At 36.1% G+C, this 16,772-nt stretch overlaps 1 protein-coding gene across 1 annotated transcript in view; it reads right to left on the bottom strand.

The window, feature by feature from the left end:
* The window catches only part of SLC36A4 (solute carrier family 36 member 4), a 48,514-nt gene extending 32,828 nt beyond the window's left edge, over positions 1 to 15,686 (bottom strand). The window contains exons 1-3 of the mRNA XM_069469073.1: positions 15,538 to 15,686; positions 1,749 to 1,872; positions 540 to 630 (exon numbers count right to left, since the gene is read on the bottom strand). Of these exons, the coding sequence (XP_069325174.1) occupies positions 540 to 630; positions 1,749 to 1,872; positions 15,538 to 15,592 (270 nt within the window). The 5' untranslated portion in view covers positions 15,593 to 15,686. The remainder of the gene's footprint in view (positions 1 to 539; positions 631 to 1,748; positions 1,873 to 15,537) is intronic.
* Positions 15,687 to 16,772: the final 1,086 nt, after the last annotated feature.

The following is a 16,772-nucleotide window of genomic DNA, read 5'->3' as shown; positions in this document are numbered from 1 at the left end:
TTTAAATATAATTTCATTACTTCATAAATGAATTCCCTTCTATCAAGCTTCTGTTATAAAATTACAATAATCGTCTCTAACAATGCTTTAAATATTTATTTTTAAAAGATATTGTTATTCCTTTTCTTAACTATTATTCTTTAAATCTGTATATTTTATTGAGTCTAAAAAACTATGCAGTTCCACAATACAAATAATCTGTTCTATTAAATATATTTGTTGGTATGTAAATCCCAGAAAATCTAAAAGAATAATAAGATATGACCATATCTGGAAAAATCAAACACTGTTTTAGGTTTGGAGTTTTGTTAAATACTACAAATAAATAATTAAGTAAAAATGAAAAACTAATTCTCATTTTTTGTTAGATATCATTACCATAGTTCACATAATTTTATCAATATAACAGCTAAATTACCATCTAAATGTCACCTGATCAGGTTATAATTTGACTAGGCTAGATGTTAGCTTGTGGTAATTTTGCTGTAAATTAGACTGGTAATTGTATCTTAACTGGAGATTACAAAGATAAGTCTTACCACTATGCCTGCATTTTTTATTGCCAGCGGAAGTCCTAAAAGGCCAGTTCCAATATTTCCTTTAAGGAGATGCATAAGAGTTTGTACAAATCTGAAAAGTAAAAGTTGTAAGATTTAAACATTTTACAACAAAAGCTATTAAAATCACATGCTCATGGTTTTGGTATTAGAAGGGAACTGACAATTAATCTAAGCAAGGAACCAAATTAACATTCCCACCACTGGGCCAGGAGTCATAGTTGGCTCAAGCCCTATCCTTGTTACTTAACAGTGAAATACCAAGAGTTACTGTGGAGATTACATGACATATTTAAGTGAAATTGTTTTTGCAAACAGTAAAGTAATAATTAAAGAAAAGGTAATTTTCTCATAAGATACTTTGTGGCTATGATTTTCAGAACAATGGCAAAGATTAGGCTAATAAGACAGCCATTTTTTGACACTGCCTGTGTAATCATGATACTAAACATATTTGATGTATGACTATCAACCTAAGAAGAAGTTAATTAAAAGAAAACAAAGGTTTAAAACTGTATGTATATCATCAGGTAAGATAAATAATGAATTAATTTTTAGATATAAATTCCCTAATGGATCTGATAAGAATAGTTTCTAGGAGGCATTTAAAAAAGATCTCTTGATCAAGAAGAAATAAATTAAAACCAGAAAAAAAAAAAAGAGCAAAAAAATTAAATTTATGAAACAAAAATGTTTGCCTAAAATTTTTTTCAGTTTATACTCATCTTTTCTAATCAATTAAGTTTCATGTTACTTTGCTTAATTATTAATTATTAGAATAAGAACTTATTCAAATCAATTAATGACAAAATAACAAAAAAGTTTTAAAAAAACATTTTAATGCTTTCCTACCTCCGTGACTTTGTTTCATGCCATGCACTCAGCATAAAGAAGTATTTGCTACCTCCCACTATTTCACTTCTAATCATTTCAGAAGCCACTTCACTTCCTCTAGATCAGATCTCCCTCCTTTCTAGATACACAGCATTTGATATGTATCACCAGAGTAGTAATTCCTATACACTGCTCTGGGATTTAAATGCATTTCTCCTTTCCCAAATAAACTATAAATTCCTTGAAGATGGAAACCGTACCTTCATCTTTGTACTTTCTGTAGTATCTAGTAAAATGCCTTGCCTGTAAAAAAAAGATTACCAAAAGAACTGAATGAAACGGAGACTTAACACTTACGAAATACCCTCTTGATCATCAAGTTGGTAATGTTTCTGAACAGGTAGAAGCTCTTGCTCATGTTCTTCATCTGATGTCCCATCAAAATTCTGCTCATTTATCAAGGGCCTCATTACATCCATGTCTTTAAAAAAGAAAACCAATGTACTTCACTATTATTTTTTGTACCCCCATAAGCTGAAATAAAATTTAAAAAAAATTGGAACAAAACTGGTATAAATGAATTTTAAAGTATTAGGAAATACCATTCGTATTTATCTTTACTATTTCCACCCTGAGTAAGTTAGTTCACATTAATGACATGAGTTTTAGTATATTTTAAAAGAAACAACTAAATTTATTTGCTGGATATTCTGTTTGGATTAAGCAGTGCAAAGCAAAAAGCTTAAGTACTTAATGCAAAATTTTTTCTGCTTTTTCCAAATCCACATGAGGTTTACAGTAAGTGATCACTGAATTACAAGATGAGAAATATGAAGAAATAATCAAATATATTTTCATCTCCAGTTAGCTTCAAATCAGACTGTATAAATAGTAATGTTTTTAAATACTTAAATTAGAAAACTGTTCCCATATCTAAAATTTTAATATCAAAATTTGCCCTTTAGCACTTACCCAATCATCAGCATGTATTTCCTAACACCAAGAATATTCTCTTGAATATTCATATTACTCCTATAGAATTATTAATGCAATAATTTATTTAATCTATATTCCACATTCCACTTTCATCAATTGTACCAATAAGTCCTGTTGGCAACATTTTCAGTCCAGGATCACATATTGCATTTAACTGAGTTGTTCTACTGTTTTCTTTGCCATTACATGTTCCATGATGCCCTTAATCCTCTTTTTTGTTGTTGTTGTTTTATTTTAATTTTTAATTTATATAGCTACATAATAGTTGTACATATTTATGGGGTACATGTGAAATTTTGATACAAGCATATAATTTATAATGATCAAATAAGGGTAATTGGGGTATCCATCACTTCAAGCATTTATCATTTCTTTGTGTTAGGAACATTCCAATTCTACTCTTCTAGTTATTTTGAAATACACAATAAATTATTATTAACTATAGTTGCCCTATTATGCTAACAAACACCAGATCTTATTCCTTCTATCCAACTGTAATTTTGTGTCCAATAACCAACCCCTTTCCATCTACCCTTTCCCACTATCTCTCCTATCCTCTAGTAATCATCATTCTACTCTCCATGAGATCATTTTTTTAGCTCCCACATATGAGTGAGAACATATGATTGTCTTTCTGGGCTTGGCTTATTTCACTTAACATAATGTCCTCCAGTTCATCTATACTGCTACAAATGACAAGATTTCATTCTTTTTATGGCTGAATAATATTCCATTGTGTATGTGTATCACATTTTCTTTATCCATTCATGCAATGATGGACACTTAGGCTGATTCCGTATCTTGGCTATTGTGAATACAGCTGCAATAAACATGGCAGTGCAGATATCTTTTCAATATGCTGACTTCTTTTGTTTTGGATATAAACACAAGTAGGACTGCTAGATCATATGGTAGTTCTATTTTTAGTTTTTCAAGGAATCTCCATACTGTTCCTCATAATGGCTGTACTAATTTACATTCCCACCAACAGTGTAAGAGGGTTCCCCTTTCTCCACATCCTCACCAAAATCTGCTATTGCCTGTCTTTTTGACAAAAGCCATTTTAACTGGGGTGAGATGATATTTCATCTTACTTAATTTTTATTCTCTTGACAGTTTTAAATGGTTTTCTCTGACTTCTACCTGTTACCTATTCAACAATAAATAATCTCATTTTTTTCCTCCTGTTTTTGTCCCTTATTCTCTCATTTTTGGTTGTATTCTATTAGTTGTATTCTTTCTACTCTGGGGCTTTACATATTGTTCTTCCAAGTATATCTTTACCCATTTCTTAGACTTATATCTGCAATGAATATCAATATTTACTATTAGTTCTTGGCCAAAGTTTCCTTAATCCTCCCTTGGCTGGGAGAAGTTTATCCTCTTGTAGGGTGTGTATCAGAATGACCTGTATGTCTTGCTAAAACACAAACTAAAGTACTCCACACCAAAGTTTATGACTTAATAGGTCTGGGCTAGACTTAAGAATATGCATTTCTAACAAGTTCCCAGGTGGTACTGATGTTGCTGGTCTCGAATCCACACTTTGAGAACCACTGCCCTAGCAGATGCTTCAGGAAGATCTCATGGGCACAGTATTCCCTGAGTTCTTTGCATGTCTCAAACTATTTTTCTAAAGTCTGGAGGCTTGAAGAACTACATATAAAATCCTTGGATCATACTTCCTATCCTTGAGTTTCTTAAAAACGCTGCCTTGTTTTTACTTTTGAGAAGTCTGATGTCAGAGTAATTTTCCCAGCCATTAAGTAACTTTCTCTTCTCCCTGGAGGTCATGAAGGTTTTTTTATCTTTAAATTCTAATAACTTTGCTATAATATATCTTAGGGTTGATTGGTCTGACTCAATTTTCCCAGGGGATACAATTTTCCCAAGCTGTTTTGGTATGTTCATTTAGATTTTCTCTTATTTTTGGAAGCTTTTCTTGGATTATAGCTTTAAACATGTGTTTGGTTCAAATGTTTTTTCTTCTTTAGGGATTCTAATTACATGCATGTTGGATATTCTTTGTCTTCCATTTCAACTACTTTCTCTCTGCCCCTTTTAATGTCTTTCTTTACCTTATTTTCATTCTTCTTGTCTTTCTTCCATGGCATTAAATTTTCATTTCAATACATTCTCCCTTGGATACCTTGTAATTTATTCTTTATTTGTGATTTTTCCTATTTCTAAGCATTTCATGTACAGAAACCCTAGTTCGATAGCATTCTCTTCTGTCACTATGGTGAAATTCAGTTCATTTCATGGATGATATTGAGTTGTTATCTGTGAGGAGTAACTTATATGTCTTCTAATTCATTTCTGCAGTTGATTTTTCCACCATTACTACCTTATTTCCCCTCAGTGCCAGGTATCTGAGGGGCATCATATTCACTGCTCTATTTATCTCCCTCCTCCAGAAGCAATGTTTTTCCAATGCTGCACTCCCTAGTTCTGCTCACAGATTCCTTTTCTGTACTCCATGCTGTGAATTACTAAATTCCAGACCTGACCTCTGTTTAGACTTTTAACACTTTAATTTAGCCTTTCTCTTTCTGAGGGAGATTTTCACTGTGCTTCATCTGGTTTTCTGCTCCCCTCTCCTCCTTTCCAAACAGATTCTAAGATTTCCCTTCCCCACACTCCATGCTCGCAGCAGCAATAGGAACTCTGTTTGAAATTTGCTGTTTCTTTCTCTACTTACAGATAATTTGAAGTCTGTGGTATCCTTGCTCTCCGGATAATGCTAAAAGAATACTTTCATGAATGGTTTACTTGTGCTCGTAGTGTAATATACAAGCTTTTGGGAAGAATATATTAAGAGATTAGGATTTAGGCAGCCACCATTAGCTTAGTGCCAACTGGAATTCAGCATATCAGTTTTTCTTAACAGTAAAGTGATGCTTTAAGATATTGAAAGACGCTTGAAAATAGTCTATAAAATCATTTGAATTTATTCTTCCTCTAATAAAATATGTGAATAGTAAAAGTCACTAAATTATCAAAAGTTCCAAATTCCTGGAGTCCAAATTAATGAGGATTTTCTATAATCCAAATTCCCCAACTTTCATCTTTGGTGGTTTTTCTAACCCTTTAATTCGCCATAGATTATTTTGTAGAACTTCCTTTTTTCTTGTTCTCCAGTATCAAAGGTGGCAAAGCCGAGACCTGTGCACAGTGAAAATTAAGTGGTTTCCCAGCATTAGGTCTACTGGGATATCGACTATTTCGCATTTACTCTAGAGATTTACTAACACAAATTATGTTCATCTTTTGTTTGAACAGATCCTATAACCTTTTCTGTTACACTCTATACAAAATAGACACTATCTTGTAAAAACATCACATTAGTTTGCTAGGGTTGTCATAAAAAAGTACTACAAAATGGGTGGCTTAAAAAACAGAAATTTATTGTCTCAAAGTTCTAGAGGCTAGAAGTCTGAAAAAGTGTTGGGAGGGTTGACTCCTTCTGAGGGCTGGGAAGGAAGGCACTATTCCAGATCTTTCTCCTTGGCTTATAGATGGCCATATTCAAGTTCACGTGACATTCTCCCTGTAACTGTATCTGTGTCCAAATGTCCCCTTTTTATAAGGACACCAGTCATACTGTACTAGGGACCCATCCTACATGGCCTCATCTTAACTAATTACATCTACATTGACCCTATTTCCAAATAAGGTCACATCCTGAGATCCTGAGGTATTGGGAGTTAGAACTTTGACATACTAATGGGGAGGAGGATTATTTAACCCATAACAATCATCGTTATTAGTAGGTTGGTGCAAAAGTAATCGGTTTTAGCACTGTTGAAATTTGCTGTTTGATATTGGAATGCATTCTTAAATAAATGTGGTTATGTTACACATCATCTTAATGCGCATTTCTTGCTTTATTTGCTAATGACTTATTACTTGCTGTTTATTTTATTAATATATTTATTTTAAACTATGGAAATGATGTTAAACAAAAAGCAAATTCCAGTGATTTTCTTATTCGAGTTCAAAAGGGGTCGTAAAGCTGCGGAGACAACTTGCAACATCAACAATGCACTTGGCCCAGGAACTGCTAACAAATGTACAAGTGCAGAGGTGGTTTAAGAAGTTTTGCAAAGGAGACAAGAGCATGAGAAGTGCAGTGGCCAGCCATGGAAGTTGACAACAACCAATTGAGAGCAATCATCAAAGCTGATCCTCTTACAACTACAGGAGAAGTTGCCAAAAGAGAAGTTGCCAAAGAACTCAAGGTCGACCATTCTATGGTCATTCGGCATTTGAAGCAAATTGGAAAGGTCAAAAAGCTCAATAAGTGGGTGGCTCATGAGCTGACCGAAAATCAAAAAAAATCATCATTTTGAAGTGTCGTCTTCTCTTCTTGCACACAACGATGATGAACCATTTCTTGATTAGATTGTGACAGGTGACGAAAAGTGGATTTTATATGATGACAACCGGCAACGACAAGCTTGGTGGTTGGACCGAGAAGAAGCTCCAAAGCACTTCCCAAAGGCAAACTTGTGCCCAAAAAAAGTCATGTTCCCTATTTGGTGGTCTGCTGCCAGTCTGATCCACTAGAGCTTTCTGAATCCTGGTGAAACCATTACATCTGAGAAGTCTGCTCAGCAAATCGATGAGATGCACCTAACACTGCAACGTCTGTAGCTGGCATTGTTCAACAGAAAGGGCCCCATTCTTCTCCACGACAATCCCCAACCGCAGGTTGCACAACCAACGCTTCAAAAGTTCAACGAATTGGGCTATAAAGTTTTGCCTCATCTGCCATATTCACCTGACCTCTCGTCAACCAACTACCACTTCTTCAAGCATCTCAACAACTTTTTGCAGGGAAAACACTTCCACAACTAGCAAGATGAACATGCCTTCCAAGAGTTCGTGGAATCCCGAAGCATAGATTTTTACACTACAAGAATAAACAAACTTATTTCTCATTGGCAAAAATATGTGTATTGTAATGGCTCCTATTTTGATTAATAAAGATGTGTTTGAGCCTAGTTATAATGATTTAAAATTCAGTCTGAGACCGCAATCACTTTTGCACCAACCTAATAGTTGAATTAGTTTCAGTTTTAAACAGAAATGTTACTATTTTCATTCCTAAATGTACCCCATTGTCCTTGCTGACTTTTGAGTAAATTTGCTTTTATTCATTCAGTTTATCCAAACTGTCAGTTATTTGAACTTTCTAATTTCTTTCTGCCAGGGGCTGTGCAGTACTAAATACACACTAATTGTTCTCAATAAAGATACCTATCGCTATTTCAAAAACTGAACAATCTGTAATTTGAAGCATACTGCCCAAGAGAGCCAAGCAGCAATGGAAAATCAGGAAACAGGTAGGTTTTCCCTTCACTTTAAAAAATTATGAACTCTAAATGATAAGTTTACTTTTAATGGCATTACTGGAGTGTTTACTTTTGATATCTTTTTAGATAAACCTGAAAATCTGGAAGTGTTACAATGACCTATAAATATTAGTTCTGTAATTTACAGAGTCAAGCTTTTATAGTAATAGTACAATGTCCACTCAGATTCCCAAGTAGAAGTTAGCTGGGCTTTCAATTATTCTTAACAAACTTAAATTGTTTAGCAATTGTCTTATTTATTTTTGCTCGACAGTGTAATCCCCTATGGTTACACTCTTCCCGAGTTCTTAAACTCAGTATTTCTCAATGGTATGTTGTCTAGGAAACACTAAACATGACTTACTGTGAAAAATGGCTTTTCATATACATACTTCTTTGCTCTAAATCCATTTGTGTCATCTCTCACATTTAAAAGCTTAATAAAAATTTAATTATTCTTCGGTACAAAAATGCATTTGGATAGTAGGAATAAGCTCTAGAGTTCAGTAGCACAGTAGGGTGACTATAGGTAACAACTTATTGTATATTTTAACATAACTAGAGAAGTATATTTGGAATGTTATCAACACAAATAAATGATAAATATTTCAGGTGGTGGTGATTACCCTGATTTGATCAATATATATTACATGCTTATATTAAAATATCCCATGTACCTCATAAATATGTATATTATATACTCATAAAAAATTGTTTTTAAACATAATTATTCCAAGAAGCTCCTCCAACTAACCCTCTCACAGTGAGATTAAAAAGTTAATTTTTAAAAGTTGAATTTGAAAGAAAAATACTTAACAGTATTAAGTATTTAAAAAGTACACTTACATATTATTTTTGACTCTACCATTAAAACAGAACTATGAAATGTTACAAATTATTAGCTAAATTCTAACTATTTTTTCAAAACTGCACTTTAAAAAAATCTCTAAGACTTTGCCCTCAATTTAAGCCTACACTATTGAGCTAACATTACATCCTGAGAAATACACATTTGTTAAACTAAGTAAACTAAGAATAGGTGAAGCAATTAGGTTTTAGGACTGAACATATTAGCTTGAATTATACAAAATAGTTCCTGAATCTACAGACTAAATTAAAAGACAATAAACTACAAATATATGGGAAATACTTAATACCCAAGAAAGTGTATCTTTAAATGGTATTAACCCACTTAAGCTTTGATCTCTGAGCATTAGATTTATTAAAAGAGTCAACTAGTCATTTATTAGAAGCTTCCGGTAATACTAAACATAAAATTCTAAACTGTATTTTTGTTCCCAATTTAGGTATACAGTATAGAAAAATGCAGTAATATTGTTTTCTTATAGTCAACTCTTTAAATTTTTAGGAGAGATATTAGCATTAGCACTGGTTACAAGACTGAGTGGGGCATTCCAGGCTTGAATTCACTGTTTGCTTGAGAAACTTCAGGTTGGTTTAATGTGACTGAAATAGAAGGTGCATGTTTATGGCAAATATTACACTGTAAAGCTTGAAAAGTTTTCAAATCAGTTTTGTCAAGAACTGCAATCTCCTTCCTAGGAAAGGTTTCTGGTTCATGTTCAAGAAAGGCAGCACCCATCACCAGCACCATGTCTTTCCCTTATTTCACACTGTCACATCAGATGGAAAGCAGTGAGGTATGGGGTAAAGAATCAGTGCTCCATAGTCTCTCTGGGAACCTCCTGTGGAATTCCCAAAAGGATGTGTATATGAAAGTGTTTAGTAGCAGTTGTTTTTCCTAGCTCAGTAGATTCCCATGGCTTACCTTTGATTTGCTGGTGAAAAGGATGGCAAGGACTAAGATGGTTTTTATGTACATCAGCATTGCAGGCAGAACACACTACAGGAGCTGATGCAAAGAGGCACGAGGCTTCTCACAAATTTTATTGGTTTTTGACCCTTGTTGAGAACCTCTATTAATAGACTGTCATCATCATCTCACCAATATCTACTGACAATAGCCCTTCAGCACAAAAGGTCTGTGCCTCATGATTGAATATATTCAATAAAAGAGGTTGTAATTGTTTTCTATTCAATTTCACAAATATTAATGGGGCCCCAATATATGTTAAACACTATTAGATGCTGGGAACAACTATGAAAACTAAAAAAAAAAATTCCTACCCTCACGGAGCTCAAATTCTACTAGGGGAAAAAGACAATAAATAAGATAAATAAAACAGAGATAAGCTAGACAGTGTTAAAGTGCTAAGGAGAAAAACAGGAATTGGGAGAGAAAACCTGTAATTTTAGATAGGACAGTCAAAGTAGGCTTCATTGAGAAAGTGGCATTTTAAAGAAGACCTCAAGGAGGAGTGAGAGTGAGCAATGTGGAAAGGATATATAGGGGGAGAGTAATCAAGGCAGCAGGAACAATAAAGGCAGAGGCTCTCCTGATGTAGAGCCTGGTGTGCTTAAGGAACAGGAAGGAGGCAGGAATAGCTAGAGACGAGTGAGCAAGAGGGAGAGCAGGAGCAAATGAGATCAGGGGTGACAGAAGACAGATTAATACAGCCTTGTGTACCATTCTAAGTGACATGAAAAGCCACTAGAGCAGTGTTGTCCAATAGAAATATAATGTGAGCCAAAATATAATTTAAAAATTTCTAGTAACCACATTTCAAAAAAAAAGGAAACATGTGAATTTTAATAATATATTTTATTTAACCTGATATATCTAAAATGTTATTTCAACAAGTAATCAACATAAAAGAATTAAGACATTTTATATTCTAATTTTGACATGAAGTCTTTGAAATCCAGCATATATTGTACATTTATGGAAGATTGCAATGCAAACAAACCACATTTCAAGTGCTCGATAACCATATATAACTAATGGCTATCATACTAGACAGACAGCACTGGAGAGTTTTGAGCAGAGAAGCGACATCATCTGATTTACATTTTACCAAGATTCCTCTGAGCCTATTTTCTTCATGTGTACAGTGAGACTAATAACTTCTGCCTCATAGGGGTTTTGTGGTGTCATAATCACAAATGATAACATATATGAAGTTATTATATATATTTTATATGTATTACATATATAATATAAAGAATAAGATAACATATATAAAACATAGAGCTCAGACCTTGGCACATAATAAGTAATAAATACTAGTTTTCTTCCCCCCCTACATAATGATATACTAGAAACAAATTATAGGATTTTAAAATGTCAATTTTTGACAAGAAATTAGAACTAATTTAATAATAATAATTCTGAGCATTTATGAGCTACAAACTATAGTATAAAACTGAGTATGAGAAGATGAGCAAAACATGTTACCCTCCCCAGAAGGAAATAGAGACTAGTGGAGGAGACAAGTACTTAAAAACCCTCCATGGTAAAGCTTTAAAAGAGTTAAAAACATATGAAATAAAATCTCAACACTCACCAAGTAATTAAAAATTACATGATCCAATTTACATTACACATAATGTCTACTATTTCCAATGTTTTCCTGTAATTTTTGGCCAAGTACTGAATTGGGCAGGTCTGAAAAGTGCTGTGATTACTATGGCTAAGAATTAATAATGCCTTATAAAATAAATCACTGTTAAGTAATAGATATCGAGCAACTTAGACATAATTATTTCTATTTACGAGCGGAGAAATTATAGATGAATAAAAAACACTAGCTTGATTCAGTATTATACAATATTTATTATATACCATACATCATATATATACAATAGTGGGGCCTACCAATGGAACATTCTTAAATTAGGCAGTGCTTGTATGCTCTCTGATAGTACCTAGACAATTGTTCAACCTCAGTTTCCTAACCTAAAATTAATCTACATTTCAATTTGTAGACAGAATTTTTTAAAAATCACATTAATTTAGCAATACCGTATGTATTAAAGTCTTGAAAATGTTTATTATTTTCACGTAGCAGTTCTACTGCTGGCAAGCTAGTATATGGAGAAAAGGACTTCTGCACAAGGATGTTAACTGAAACATTACAAATGTTGAAACTCTGGAAGCAACTTAAATGTGCAGCAATCAGGAAATTACTAAATTAACTATGGCACAACCACTGTATACAATATAGCACTAACATTAAATTATGATTATGAAGGCTGAGTACAACAGGGAAAAGTATATCATATGCTGAGTGGGGAAAAAAGCTAGATAGTCATAGTTTAATTGCAATAATGTTTTTAAAAATTAAATAGAAATACAGGAAAGTAAATATACAATTTACAATTTGTGAATAAGTTAACAAGGATATAGGTGGGCAATGGGATCATGAGTGCCCTTTTCTTTCTCTGGAAAATGTAAAAAATGAGAAGAAAGTAATAAACTTGCATTACTTTTATAATAGCAAAAAAAAGGAAATCACTTATATTTTGGCAATGGACAAACTAAAAGAAAGTAGAAATAGTTTCTTTTTAAAAAATAACATAATGTTGCCATCTGATTCTATAAACTACTGTCTAGACATAAAATAGGAACAGTAACTGTTTTGTTCGTTTCTGAGGTGGAGAAAATATGCATAGCAAGAAACCTTCAAGAGGTCCCATGGCCTATGAAATAAAGTGCAGACCTTAAGCTACTTATCCACCTTAAGAGAATCTGTATCTCAACATCTCTACCAGTGCTTTTCACATAAATACTCATTTTTTTAATTATGTTTTTAATTAAATAATACTTGGTTATTGTGGAAAATCAGAAAATATGTAAGCAATATTTTTTAAATGAAAAATCACTTGGTCACTCAGAAATTACCCTGTTAACATTTTAGAGTATTCTCTCTCTCTCTCTCTCCCCCCTACCCCCACCCCATATGCTCTCATTCAGTCTCACGGTTTTAAATGCTATCTATGTGCTGGGGACTTTCAAATTTCTATCTCTAGATGAGACCTCTCACTAATTCTAGACATAAATCCAACAGCCTATTGGACATCCTCACTGTGATGTCTAATAGGCATCTCAAACTTAACATGCCCCAAACTGAACTGATGATCTTCACCACCAAATCTGCTCTTTCTGTGACTCTGCCCATCTGTACTAGTTACATATTAATTTACAGCTGTTCTCAGGAGGCCTCAGTTTCATGCAACATGGACCTTTCCTTAGGGCTACTTCAGTCTTCTCACAACGTGGCAGCTGGCTTCCCTCCAAGTGAGTGATCCAAAAAGAGAAAGCAAAGAGGAAGGCACGATGCCTTTTATGACCTAGTGCTGAACTCATACATCATTACTTCTACCATAATCTAGTCATTGGAAGCAAGTTACAAAATCCAGCCCACGCTCAAAGGTAAGGAAATTAAGTTCCTTTTCTTTAAGAAAAGAAACATCAGAGAACTTGCAGGCATATTATAAAACTACCATAACATCCCAGTTGATAGTATTAATAATTTCATTCTTCTAGATACTCAGGTCCCTGGAGTCATCCTTGTTTCCTCTGTTGCACTCTCAAGCTTCATACAATCTGTCAGGAAATCATGCTGGTTCTACTTTCAAAATAGACCTAGAGACTAACCTTTTCTATCTACTTCCAATGCTGTTACCATACTGCTCCGAAGGACATGTTTCTGTCCTGAATTACTGAAGTACCCTCCTGCTTCTACTTTTGCCCCATTACAGTATATTCTTCACACAGTAGCCAGTGTAATCCTTTTAAAACTTAAGTGAGATCATGTCACTCCCCTGTTCAAATCCCGCATTGGTTCCCTATTCTTTCAGAGTAAAAGTCACAGTCTTTACATGACCTAAAAGACCCTGCATAATCTGGCCTCATTACTGCCTCGATCACGCTGCTGAAGCCACCTTATCCTCCTTGCTATTTACATTTTTACTTTAGCTGTTCTTTCTGCCAAGAATAATCTTTCCTCAGATACCCACTTGGTTAATTCCCTCATCTCTTCTAAGTCTTTGCTCAAATCACACCTTTTCAGTTAAGGCCCATCCTGACCTCTTTACAAAATAGTATAAACTGTCCAGCCCTCATTCTCATTCCTGATTTCCCTTACCCTGCTCTTTTCCATAGAACTTTTCACCTAACATACTATATAATTAACTGGTTATTATCTTTACTGTTTATTTTCTGCTTTCCCTTACTACATACAAGTTCCATGAAAGCAGGAATCTTGATCTGTTTTGTTCATGATGTATCTCAAGTACTTAGGAGAAGCTCAATGAGTATGTGTTGAATTAATGAATTTAAAAAAACTAATAATTTGAAATCTTTTTTCAGTGAATAAAAATGTATATGGTAGACATCTTTCTATATCACTTTTAACAGCTAGGTAGTGTACGACTATATACTACCGTGCTATTAATATATACCACCATACTATACAGCTATACCACAATTTAACAAATTTCCTTTACTTGTACACTTAGATATTTGCCAGCTTTTCTCTATCATAAATACTGTAATGAAAATCTCTTTATGTAAACATTTGTTACAATACTTATTTCCTTGGGAAATATTCTAGAAGTAGTATTGCTGGATCAAAGGCTATGTACATTTTTAAGGATAAACATATTATCCTACTCCTACCAGCAATGCGCAAGAATACTCATTTCCCTCCATCTTCACTAAGATAGGTTATTAATGAATTTAAAACAAATAAACCTGGGTTCATATCTGGATTCTGCCATTAATAAGCTTAAAATTACTATATCTATAAAATGGGGATAATAATAGCACCTACCTCACCAAATTGTTGTGAGGATTAAAGACGACACTGCATATGGAAAGCATGTTGCACAGTGCTTGCACACGGTAAACACACGATAATATATTAAGCCTATTGTTTCTACCATTACTATCACTTGAAAGAAGTCAATTGCAAAGTGCCCTGCGCATTATTACGGGAACACCAACCAGTTACTTACTTATAATAAAGTATTTTTTTAAAGCTCAACCTCTTTCTTGAAGATTACATTTAATCATTCAGCACTGAATTAAAAATATTCCTAAGTATAGTGTATGAAACTGGGAGGACAATCATGTTACCACCCTGATCCTGACTTCTGTTTTCTTTTGGACAGTGGGAAACTAAAACAAACACTCCCTGTTGCTAAGATCAGATCAGACCAGAGGAAAGCAGGAAAACAAACTTTGCCAAGGGAGCTAGCTACAGGTATCTCCTGTTCATTCTAGTCAGCACCTCCTGTGCGTCACTCCGGGGGTAGCAAGGAGGTAAAATAAGATTCACCTGGAGACTCCAAACCGGGCGTTTGAAAAGCAAAACAATGACAACTTCCTCAAAGCATCATTGGAAAAAAACGGTGAGAGTCGCGGCGCAGGCTCTGGCTTGCCCTTGACGTGTACACACAGAGCCCCTCCCCAGACACACACACACACACACACACACACACACACACACGCTCCGACGCCCTTTGCAGGCCCTGGCTTTTCCTCTGACCAAGCTGTCTGGTCAGACAACCGGTTCCTACGCGGGTGCTGAGCCGGGGTCAGTCAGCCACAGAGCCTCGGCTCATCCCAGATGTCCCGGAGCGGTTCGCTTTGCGGGGTTTCCAATTCAAACCCGCACCAGACCCACACCCCCAGGAGCCTTCACCGACGCCCGCGCGGATGGCCCACACCGGGCCCCCGTCTCTCCCTGTCCAGCCGGAGGCAGCTGGAACCCGGATGCGGGCTGGCCGCGGGGGGTAGGCAGGGTCCGGGCGGCCCACATCCGCCCCCGGCCGTGGCCGAGCCGGGCGCGGGAGGCCTGGGCGCACCCCGCCGCCGCGCACATCCGCGCCCGCGCCGGCCCCGCGTCCCTGCCGCACGCAACACCGACCTAGCTCCTCGCACCCCGCCGCCTCGGCCGCCGCCGGCGCCGCCGCCGCTTCCATCTCTCCGGGGTCTCCAGGACGCCGCCGCCCCGGTGCTCGCTCTCCCGCCGCTGCGTGGCCGGCGTCGGGCCGAGGCCTCCCTGCCCGGCGGGACCCGCGCCCGGTGCCCGCCTCGCGGCCGAGGCGCTCCCCACCGCCACGAGGAGCATGCGCAGTGGGCGGCCCCGGGCGGCGGGCGCAGCCTGGGGGGTGGAGGACCCGGGACTCGAGCGACGCCGGGTAGGGCCTGGAGAAGAGCAGGGTGACCCGGGGGAGGGACGTTTGGGAGATAACTGGGGCTAGGGACACAGAGCTGGCAGAGACTCAGGCACATAGCTCCTGGCGGTCTTTAAAGTTGACCGAGAACTTAAATTTGGGACGTCCGTCTACTTGCAAGGTTTTAGCATTCTGTAAGTCATCTTGGAGAATGCAAAGTAGGACGGGATTTGTCACCTGTCCGTGTTGGTTCTGACTATTCTTTGGTTATCCATCTCCCTGTTCCTCTGTTTAAAGATATAGGATACATCACTCAAGTATAATTTAATTTAGTCACATAAAGTTTCACTTTTATATTTCAATGCCCTTCAAGATATTTGACGTTAACCGCGGTACTGAAAGGAAATTAAGATTAAGAGTAATTATACTGAGATAATGTCAAATACTCTTAAGCATCATGCATACGTTATCTTTAATTCTGATGACAACCTGTGAGATATTCTGTTTGTATCCATTTTAAAGATGAAGAACTAACCCACACAGAGGTAAGTAACTTGTCCGAGGACAGTCAAGCTAGTAAATGGCAGAGATGGAATTCTATCTGCCGCCAAAGCTGGCCTCTCAACCAGTAAGCAAAGCTGGCTTCTCGGGTGGGTACCAATAAATATTTGATGAATCAATGGATGAAGCAAGCTTTTGGTTTGAAAGGAAAATATTTATTTTAATTTTAAACTTGCTTTCATTTTCATAGTTCTTCACTTTCATTTCATGGTTCTTTAAAATCAGGACACCAGACATTTTTAATATTTATCTGTTTCACTTCATTGTGGTTGTTTTAGGAGAGTTGGGCTTTTTGTTGGGGGCTGGGAGATGTTCTGATTTATGGAGCCACTGATGTAACTACATGGTGTTAAATTCTTAAACTTCTGAGATTAAAATGGTACACAGTTACATAACATCTATATCTTTCTTCCAGTTTCAGCCT

Source organism: Eulemur rufifrons, chromosome 6 (assembly GCF_041146395.1).
Source record: "Eulemur rufifrons isolate Redbay chromosome 6, OSU_ERuf_1, whole genome shotgun sequence".
In the NCBI taxonomy this organism is placed as follows: domain Eukaryota; kingdom Metazoa; phylum Chordata; class Mammalia; order Primates; family Lemuridae; genus Eulemur; species Eulemur rufifrons.
This window is presented reverse-complemented; position numbering and strand designations above follow the sequence as displayed.